Raw genomic sequence first — 10,883 nt, forward strand, 5'->3', positions numbered from 1 at the left:
ATTTGAGTCAATTGAACTAGTTATGGTGAAGAAGAACATGATTAATATGAGATGCCCATATGGTTGACCTTTTGGGTTATCATGTTGAACCAACATACGTGTACTCGTTTGGGCATGGTTTTCACGAACCCAGTAAACGTGTACCCAAGTGTGTGTGTGTGTGTGACAAGATATGTCTTCCGATCTAACGGTTGAGAGATATTTCCTTGAATCTAAATCAGGTTTTCATCTAACGGTGAATAAGGATTGCTTTGTATCTAAGGAAAAACCCTGATTTGAAGGCTATATAAAGGAGACGTCTAGCATTGAGCAAACCTAATCCCCACACGTCTGTGTGCTACTAGTGATCTCGCTAGAGTCGATCTCCATTAACTCTTGAGTTTCTTCTCTAAACTCGATTTAACAACTTAAAAACTTCATTGGGATTGTGAAGCCAGACCGATACTACTTTTATCGTAGTAGTGTGATCTGATCTTGCATCCTATCGTACGAGTACAATCGATTGATTGGCTTGAGATCGTAAGAGTTCTCCGATAGGCAAGATAAAGAAGTCACAAACATCTTCGTCTCACTGTTTGTGATTCCTCGACAATCCGCTTGTGTAGTCAAGAAGGATTGTAGAGAGGTGATTGATTAATCTAGGTTGTTCTTCGGGAATATAAGTCCGGATTGTCAATTGGTTCCTTTTACCTTTATTTTATATCTAAAGACGGAACAAAACCTAGGGTTTATCTGTGGGAGACAGATTTATCCTTTCAATAGACTTTTCTCTGTGAGACAGATTCGTTTATTATCAAGTCTGTGATTTTGGGTTGCAGAAACTCTTTGTTGTGGGTGAGATCAGAAAAGGGAATCAAGTACGCAGTGCCCTGTTGTACCTTGTATCAGTGGGAGATTGGTAGGGTTTCAACTATAGATCAGTCCAAAGTTAGCTTGGAGTAGGCTAGTGTCTGTAGCGGCTTAATACAGTGTGTATTCAATCTGGTCTAGGTCCCGGGATTTTTCTGCATTTGCGGTTTCCTCGTTAACAAAACTTCTGGTGTATGTGTTATTTCTTTTCCGCATTATATTTTATATAATATAAATAATACAGCTTGTGCGTTCGTGATCAACAACTTCTCTAATCCAACTTTTGGTTGTTGATTGTAGTTAATTGATCCTTGGACATTGGTCTTTGGTACCGTCCAAGTTATCTCTCTTTGATAAAGACTCTCTATAGATTTTAGCTTAAGTAGAAATCAAATCGAGAGATTGAGATAATAACTCCTTGAGATGCTTTTTATTCTAGATTGAGTCTGACTGTTTAGTTGATTCTCTAGAAAAGTATTTCAGAGTTAGTCCATACAGATTTCTATGCGAAATATTGGGTGGTGTTGTTAGACCCCCGCTTTTTCAATTGCCACTTATAAAATAATATCGAAGATTTTGACTAATAGGCTGAAACCCCTGTTAGACAAATTAGCTAGCCCAAACCAATCTGCTTTCATTGCTAAAAGGCAAATTACTGATAATATAATTGTTGCTCACGAACTTTTACATTCTATGAAAACTAATAGGAAAAAATATGGATCTTTTTCTTTGAAGTTAGATCTTTCAAAAGCTTTCGATAGATTAGAATGGGATTTCATTTTGTTTATGATGAAAAGTTTTGGGTTTGACAATTCTTTTTGTGATTTAATAGCAGAATACATTTCCACGGTCAGTTTTTCTGTCTTACAGAATGGCTCTCCAGGGCCAATATTTTACCCAACAAGGGGAATTAGACAAGGGGACCCTCTGTCCCCTTACCTATTTATTCTATGTGTTGAAGGTCTATCTAGATTACTTGCTAAATTTGAAGATGAAGGTAAGATTGATGGTCTAAAAGCTGCTCACTCTTCCCCATCCATAACTCATTTTTTATTTGCGGATGATTGCTTTGTTTTTGGAAAAGCTAGCATTGCCCAGGTAAGACAACTGCTTGATGTGTTTAACATTTTCTGTTCCTCTAGTGGACATGCTATTAATTTTCAGAAATCTGGTATCTTTTTGTCTCCCAAAGTTCATCATAAACATTGCAAATTAATTGCAAATGTTTTAAAAGTTAAAAGAATATCCAAGGATGACAAGTACTTAGGTGTTCCTTTATTTTTTCATAGATCCAGAACTTTGAATTTTGAACCTTTATTAGAAAAAACTTATGCTAGGCTAATAGGTTGGAAAGAAAAATTGCTCTCTCAAGCAGGGAGAACGATTTTGATCAATTCTGTTACCTCTTCTTTTCTTTCTTTTCAAATGAGTTGCATTGAATATCCTGACTGAACTTTGAAAAAAATGGATAAATTACAGAGAGATTTCTGGTGGAATAAATATGATAAAAAAATCGTATTTATTCCAAAAGTTGGAAATCTATCTGTATACGTAAGTCTCAGGGGTTTGGGACTTAGAAATCCAAAAACATTTGATGTGTCAATGCTTACTAAGTTAGCCTGGAGAGTCATTTCTAACCCTAATGCTTTGTGGTTTAAAGTGTTAAAGTCAAAGTACTTTAAAAATTCAAACCCTCTCATAAAATCTAGAAGCACATCCACTTCTTGGATTTGGTCAAGTATTAGGAAAGGTATGGAAATATTAAGAGTCAATTGTATTTGGGATTTATCTGCTCATTCCAAGTTAGACATTTGGACTGAAAGATGGATCCCAAATACTGAGTTTCTTATTCATCCCACTGTAATTGAAGAAAAAACACCTACAAAAGTTGATGATTTAATTAATGACAATAGGCAGTGGAATTCGGATGTTTTAAATGATTATTTTGAGCCTGAAATTGTGCATAGAATTCTTATTCTCCCTGTTCCAGATTCTGCAGTAGATGAACTTAAATGGATACATACTAAAGATGGTGTGCCAAGTGTTAAATCTGTTTACAGGGTTTTGACTAGAGATTTGGGTGATTCTAATTCAATATGGAAACAAATATGGAAACTCAAATGCCAACATAAAGTAAAACTTTTCATTTGGAAACTGTACTCTAATGCTTTGCCTCTTAATAGCAGACTTGCTATGTTCAATCATAAAGCATCTCCGAACTGTTGCCTTTGCAATGGAAATCAGAGTGAAGATTCTTTACATCTTTTCTTGAAATGCCCTTTTGTTCTTGTTGTGTGGTTTGCTCCCGGACTAACACCTTTGTTTGCAGGAAGAAATTTCTTCTCAATTCAGGAATGGGTAGATCACTTATTTAATACCCAAGAGGAAAAGTTGATATAAAAACATCTTATATTTTATGGTCACTCTGGAAACATAGGTGTAATGTGATTTTTAAACACCATAGACCTGATCCAGTAAAGTTAGCTAGAGACATCTCTTTTCAGCTTACTTATATGGAAAAAACAAATCTATTAAATAATGCAGGGTTTGCGGTTGGTAATATCTTTGACTTACAGAGCATTCTTAGAAAGAACAAAAATATTTTACTAATAGATGCTTCTTATGATTATTCCACAGGGAGATATGGATCTGCAACAATCCTCGGAGAGTGTCAACATGCCAGAGCCTCATCTGGCCTAACAACAGGCCCCGAAGAAGCTGAATGCATTGCGCTCAGAGATACAATTCGTTGGATTTTAAAGCCAAGACTTACATCTGATTTGATTTTTGTTGGAGATTGCATTTATGCAATAGAATCACTTAAAGATTTTAATAGCAATTTAGGATGGAGAGCACAGAAAACAATGAGAGATTGTCAAGCCTTGTATGGCAGTTTTAAAAATTGTGTTTCATGTTTTCTTAGAAGAGACTTCTTAGGAATAATTGATACTCTTGCAAAGGGTAGTAGAGGTTATAGAATTCTAGATTTGTCCACTTTAAACATGTCACAGGTGGAAAAAAAAATGCTTTCTTTGAAACTCTTTGTAAAGGGCGGTGCCCTTCTTTGATTAAGTTTTATAAAAGTTTTCTTATTATCAAAAAAAATAATAACAAAAACGTTACACTAACCCTCACAAGAAAAGAACCCTGTTTTATGGCATACAACAAAATTTCAGGGCATACTAAATAAAAACAAAAACGAGTTGGAAATAGTAAATCCAATAGTCCATTAACCAAATATTTTTAGTAATGGTAAAATTACCCTTTCTGTATTAGTGTTAATAATAATGAATAATTTTGATTATTCTTTAATGTAAATGATCAGTGATTAAGATAATTAAGTTATAAAAGCTTGTGCTGATGATAATTTTTGGGTAAGAAAAAAAAGTTAGGTATTTTGGAGAAGAAGAAGAAGGGGAAGTGAGGAAAAACTTATAATTTTATGAGCCAAATCCAGGAGATGAATACAACTATGAGAAACCCAATGCTAACAATACACAAATATATATACTTCCATATTATTTTAATTTCATTTACGTAGGTCATCATCATCGAAAAATTCATTTTTTTTTACCCAAATTCGGCGAACCAGAGATAGGTTCGACTTGAAATTATTAGTCGAACCAAATTTTTATACTACAGAATATGAATAGTTCGGCTTACTCGAAATACAATAATTATTGGCTGAAATTATAGTTTGTAACTTACGGCCACTTACTAGTGAAATGTTCGGCTAAGAAGAAATTTTCATTACAAGAAAAACCTTCTCCTGATATTTAGGTTCGGTTTTCACTCTAAATATTGTATCAGCCGAACCGTATATTTTTCCAAGTTCAGCTCATATCCAAAAAATCATATCAGATGAACATGTTACTGATTTTCCATAAAACACTTAAATTCATACACATTTATGTTTTAGGCTTTTATTACATATTTTTTCTATTGTGCCGCCTTTTCATAGGATGATTGAAATAAAAAAGGTGGAAATTACTAAAAGTGCTAAGAAAGTGAAGTCTACCGATGGAGAATACCAAGGTCCAAATTCAAATAACTAAACCAAGGATATCTTATCTTCAACTCCAAGAGAACGGAAATACAAACACAACGCAAAAAGAATAAGGTCATTGCGACACCAGACGAAAAAGTTATGGCCATAACAAGATTGAAAGACTTGAGTGTGCAAAGGGAAGGTTTAGCTGTTAACTCATCATCACGAGCTAGCCGAACCTAGAGCCTGCAAATCAATCTTTCGAAGTTTTTATAGAGATATATTCGGCTTGAAAGTGATCAAATCGAGTCAGGAAAACCTGACAACCACCTGGGATAAATTTCACTTTTTAGGATCGGCCAGGAAAGGTTGGCAAGGTATTAGCCGAACCTTACACTGTTTTGGGACATATTTGGACACAAATTGACATTTATATCAAGAAAATACGATCCCTGAAGGATTATAAATCCTAACTTTGAGAGATTTATATAAGAAGACATCCAAATCCCTAACAAGAGATCTTTCAATCTTTATCATCTCTCTACACCACATTTCTATCATTTATAGTATTATCTTCCATATCATAAAGAACACATCCAAAACCTAAAACGACAAACACCAATTTCGAGAAGAAAAATCAAGTTAGAGGCTCGACCTATAAACCAAATAAAGAACTAGCTGAACCATTTTAAATTACAGATTTGGCTTATAAACAAACTATCGAATCAGCCGAACCTGACTTATTTATAGAACCTAGAGAAATAATGTCAGGTTCGTCTAATAATTCAACTTTCGAATCAGCCGAACTTCACAACTTCAATGATTTATATATAAATACTAAAAAGTTCGGTTAACATTTAGAAATGAATTATCAGCCGAACTGTTCATAAGCACTGTCAGAACGAAGAAACATGAACAGTTCGACTGATAATTCGTCTCGCTAATAAGCTGACTTCATTCTGTGACCGCAAAAAGCTCTTGTTTTTTTATGAATTAATCATATTCTATCAGCTAAAAACAGTAAAAATAAGAGATGGTTTGTAGAAAAGATATTGTTATCCTCATTTCAGGAGTTGGTTCTTCATTCGGTTGAATTTCTGCTTCCAATCCTTCAGCTTCTTCTTATTCTTCAATTGGCGGATTAGAAGAAGATTTAGAATGACTACCTACAACAAGTTTCTTTGTGGGAGTCATTTTTGTAGTTATGTTTGATCAACGATCAAATTTTCACGAATCGAAGATCAAATTTTTTGTCGATGGTTCCACGAGTAGGGATCGGGTAGGGAAGAAGAGAAGATGTTTAAATTTAAAATTGATTTTGATTTTTGGTTTTCAAATTGAGAAGAAGGGCAATTTAGTAACATATACCATTTTAGGGTATATAAGTCAATGCACAGTCATTAAACACCCCTTATAAACACGCCTTAGTTGGGAAAATAAATCTGTATCACCTAAAAAATTTCTTATGCCCTGAAACAGGGTTCCAAGAAAAGCTCACAAACTTTCATGAATCGTGAAAAGAATACCCATCAAATATCTGATGGCACAAAATGGAATACCCATAGAAAAGCCCAAAACTAAAACCACACTCAAAAACTTCAGATGGATAATAACTCAACCAACCCGTATCTGAATTTATACCCACCAACCCAAACCAAATCCGAATCCTATTTACAACCTAACCCTAGAATCAACTAGACACGCCTCTCCTTCTGTAGCAGTGAAAATTCCAATTCCAGGAAGTCTTTCCCTTCCTGAATTTGGAATCCAAGAAACACACAATTTTATAGAATGTTCACCCTTATAAATATAACTCTCTCAATACCTCCCAATGCATATCGCAGCTAGTTTTCTTCTAAATATATTTCCATGGCTGAAAAAACCCAGGCGACATCATCACCAGCATTGTCAATGGCGGAGCGAAGTGAACGTCGCAGACCACCATTACCGAAGGTAGCACCTTGGCTTGTAATTCCGTATGGAAAAGGTAGGAAAAATCAAGCTTTCTATAACCTATGCGATCCGGATAAAAGGACTTGTCGAAAACTTATTCCAGAGCTGAGTGGCAAATCTATTTTTCAAAAACCTTGTCATCAAGGATGGCTGGTTGTTGCATGTGATGACAATAAAGTTGATTACTCCCCAACTTGGAGCTATGGGGATTGCTTTCTGTGGAATCCTGCAACATTAGAGACCATACAGTTGCCGAATATAAACTCTTCGGGTTACACATTTGATGATTACTATTTAGTAGATTGCGTATTGTCCTCGCCTCCTAGAAGTAATAATCCTTCTGATGGCAATGACACAATGGTGTTCTTTGTGTATGAGCGACTCGACAATGAGTGTGAATATGTCTTTTTATATTGCCGCCCTGGAGACAAGCAATGGAGCACACAGAAGTTTACGAGACAAAAACATAAGATGGGTCCTAACTTTATCGTGTCACTTAACTACCTTAAAGGCGATTTCTATGGTATGAGTGTTTCCTCAGTTTCTCACTTCAAGATCGAAATAGAGCAGAATGGCAATGTTCAACTTTGTATAAGGCAAATTGAGACAAGTAATCCCATCGGTTCCCCGTCAATAGGAGGAAGTTACACCAGCGTTAGAAATATGTATGTGCAAACTGGTGATGAACTCTATAGGATTGATTTACGTATTGCTCATCAAGGTGATGAATTTATCTCAATTCGAATTATGAGGTTGGATTTTTCTACAATGGGGTGGCAGGAGGTAAATAGTTTAGGTGATACTGTTCTCTTTTATAGCCAAAACACAACAGCTTGTTGTTCAGCAGCTGAGTTGGGTCTGAAAAGAGGTTGTTTGTATTACACACTAGCCAATGATCAAAGCTTGTACAAATATGAATTAGAAGGTACCGGCACTATAGTTTTGCCCTGCCTAAAGCTGCCAACACCATGGTATTGCTCTAATTGGATTATGATGCCTCCAACTTTCAGGTACCAATCACTTCCTTTAGCCTTTTTTCCTTTGTTAAAAGTAGATGATTCTGTATGTGCTAGTAAGTTATATACATCCAAGAACTAGTGGGCTTATATGACACTTACGTAATGGATGAGAATGACATTTACTTGAAGTGTTGTGGAGACAGTGAATGGCAGTTTTACTTATCAAATTCATTTAATAATTTTTTGTTTGTCCTTAGTATCTTGTTATCTGTCATTAATTAGAAATATGAGTGTGATATTATCATTATATTCTGCAGGATTGGCGACGGACAACAAAGAACTAAGTTTATGTTAGATAAACGCGAAGAAGAAGATTATATCATGAATCTCATAGCAAAAACAACTATTTTAGCAGGCAATAACAATGAGAATCCAGAGGATATATATAGTACTGAAGAAGTAAAACAACAAACACCTTGGAGTATTCTTAATAAGGACAGCCTACACATGATATCAAGTTATCTCCATCCAATTGATTACAAACTTCTTCGATCAGTCTGTAAAGAAAATCGGTTGAATCTATCTCTAGGAAAACAAAGATCAACCTATAATAGGATCATAAGCAACACATGTGTGTCTCCATGGCTATTATTTTCTATCACGAAAGATTGCAGTGTTTACAATTTGGTTGACCCGATGGATAATAATGAGAACTACTTTATGGAACGCCCTTTGTTAAGAGGAGCTATAATTCGTTTCCAAAAGGGTGGTTGGCTACTTATGTCAGCGGGTGCTCGCAAATTATTCTTTTACAACCCCTTCACAAAAGATACCATTGAACTTCCAGACTTCCCGGATTACTATGGATTGTCCAACATATTATTCACTTCATTACCGACTTGTTCTGACTGTGTAGTTTTCGGAGTTGGAGAAAGCGATAAAATAGGAGGTGGTGTCCAAGTGTATTGGATCGCAAGGGGAGAAAAGTATTGGAGGTATCAAGAATTCTGTAATATTGATACATATGAGTACTACATGCCATTACTAAACACTCCAGTTTTATACAAGGGGATTTTGTACTGTGTAGATTATAATGGACTTCTTGGAACTTTTAGTTTAGAGAGCCGTAGTTATAAAGTTCTTCATAAGCCTTATGGAACATTTGGTCGTGCATATCCTAGTTTTTTGGTTGAGTGTGGTGGAGATCTTTTATTGGTGAAATTAGGGCGCATCGGAAAATTCTTACAAATATTTAAATTGGATTTTTCTAAGATGGAATGGGTCGGAGTAAAGAGTTTGGGAAAATATATGTTGTTTATCAGCTATACATCATGTGAATCAAGAGTGGCCCCATGTACCGGCATGGAGAACAAAATATATTTCCCTAGATTGTCCTTGCACGGAGGAGGAGTTTTATTTTATTCACTTGATACGGGCTGTTATCATTCTCCGGGATACCAAAATTCTTCCGAGGATTTTAGTGACACAAAAGGATGGTCATCGTGGTCTTGGATTGAACCTAATTGGTCAAGGTCGACTATTCAGGAACTCGATTGGTTTACAACACTTCCTTAGTATGTTTTGGTCTTTTGCTAATTTGCTAAAACATAAATTTTATTTCACGGCTAGTTTGTGAGTTTGTGACCCATGTGTTTGCTTACAACGTGATACAAATACAATTTCTGGCCACTGGTGTATCTAAATGACTATTTAAAACAACATAAGCGCTTGCATTATGGGAGTAGCTTCTGTTTTCTATTTTCATTATTTCACCATGTTAATCGATATCTAACATTCAAATCAACTATATCGCACTGCATTGTAGTTGAACTTCTCTTTTGCCCTCAACAAATAAATTTGTCTAGTAAACCACCATGTTTATTTTAGGTTGAATCCTTTTTTATTATACCCTGCTTTTTAGCAACATTGTATTCGAAGACATTCTTATCTTTCCTTTTTTGTGTCTCTTTGTTGCTTCAATAAATAATGGGAGGCATAAGATAAAAGGCAAAATTTGTTGCCATCTGCCTCAAGTTTTAATTTGTGGATTCTGAGCAATCTATAGTTCTTCGTCATATACTTTGCAAAATATTTGAAACAGAACTATCGCAAAAAACAGAATCCAGGGATATGGTAGACACATCTGGATTGGAATGTCAGGTTACAGTAATTGGTTCCAAACACTTGGAAGACGCACATACTCAGGGGGTATTCTAAAACAGTACTCGTGAATCCAGATTACCCGCCAAGATAGGAATGGAACCACCGGAAAGTGGAAATCGCATACGTCTACTAAAATGTCATTTTCGACAAAGTATGTGGGGGAGGTAGTCCCCTTCCTGCCTACCTCAAACCCATTCGAGAGTCAAAAGGTGGAGATTATTCTAGTTTGTTTTACAGAACTTACATGGAAAATTCATGAATTAAGGAAACAGAAGGCTAATTAACATGAAGCCAAAACCTCTAGTAAAAAGAACAATCACTACCTGATGCAACATACTAAATGCAGCACTTAAATTGGCCCTAGTGGACTTAACCTAAAGTTCCAAAGTAATTAGTCATTTTTGGTCTCTATAAGTAATCAGTTACGGGGTTACCATTCAGTTTGGACTTGTGAGGCTATACTACGTGCGGATGATCTAACTAACTCTTATCGTGTCTACTATGTGTGTTTCTTTATACAGCTTAAAGTAGAGATTTTCTCATTTCCTTATTCTGTTTACATTGTGAGCGAGTCTTACATAGCTGAAGTTGTTTTCTTGGTGTAGATATCAGCTTTTTGACATGGCTTTACCCTATGAAAGATTTCCTAGAACTTTCATCCGATTTGAAATTTAAAACTCCCAGTCCATGGCATCACTACAGGTTAGTTGTTTTCTACGCCGAATCATCGGTCTCACCTCACATGGAAGGCACTGATGACTCCAAACAGATTGGATTTATTTCTATAAGCATGCCTTCTTCTACTTTAAAGGTTGATGTTCAAGATGCAAGAAAAGTTCTCTTCAGTTGAAGTGTTGAAACAGATACTAAAATTGGGAAACCAGGCCATCCTCTTGAACGTGCAACAACTAGAAGCACACTTGTGGACTGATTTTGGTAGAAGAAACCCTCGTAGGTTTTAGTTTTCTTTC

The 10,883-nt window shown here is 35.6% G+C and overlaps 1 protein-coding gene across 1 annotated transcript; it reads left to right on the top strand.

Annotated features, from left to right (window-relative positions):
- Positions 1-8,445: 8,445 nt before the first annotated feature.
- Positions 8,446-10,517, top strand: LOC113352671 (F-box/kelch-repeat protein At1g57790-like). Its single transcript, XM_026596468.1, has 2 exons — positions 8,446-8,964; positions 10,434-10,517. Exons 1-2 carry the CDS (start codon positions 8,446-8,448, stop codon positions 10,515-10,517), a joined length of 603 nt encoding a protein of 200 aa, XP_026452253.1.
- Positions 10,518-10,883: the final 366 nt, after the last annotated feature.

The sequence above is a fragment of the Papaver somniferum genome, chromosome 2 (genome assembly GCF_003573695.1).
Source record: "Papaver somniferum cultivar HN1 chromosome 2, ASM357369v1, whole genome shotgun sequence".
Classification (NCBI taxonomy): Eukaryota; Viridiplantae; Streptophyta; class Magnoliopsida; order Ranunculales; family Papaveraceae; genus Papaver; species Papaver somniferum.

What these genes read in the sequence shown, in the direction of transcription:
- LOC113352671 (XM_026596468.1), top strand. Translation starts at nt 8,446, where the DNA reads ATGGATAATAATGAGAACTACTTTATGGAACGCCCTTTGTTAAGAGGA. An exon ending in GTGGTGGAGATCTTTTATTG is followed by an intron (nt 8,965 to 10,433) that starts GTGAAATTAGGG and finishes TTCTTTATACAG; the next exon opens with CTTAAAGTAGAGATTTTCTC.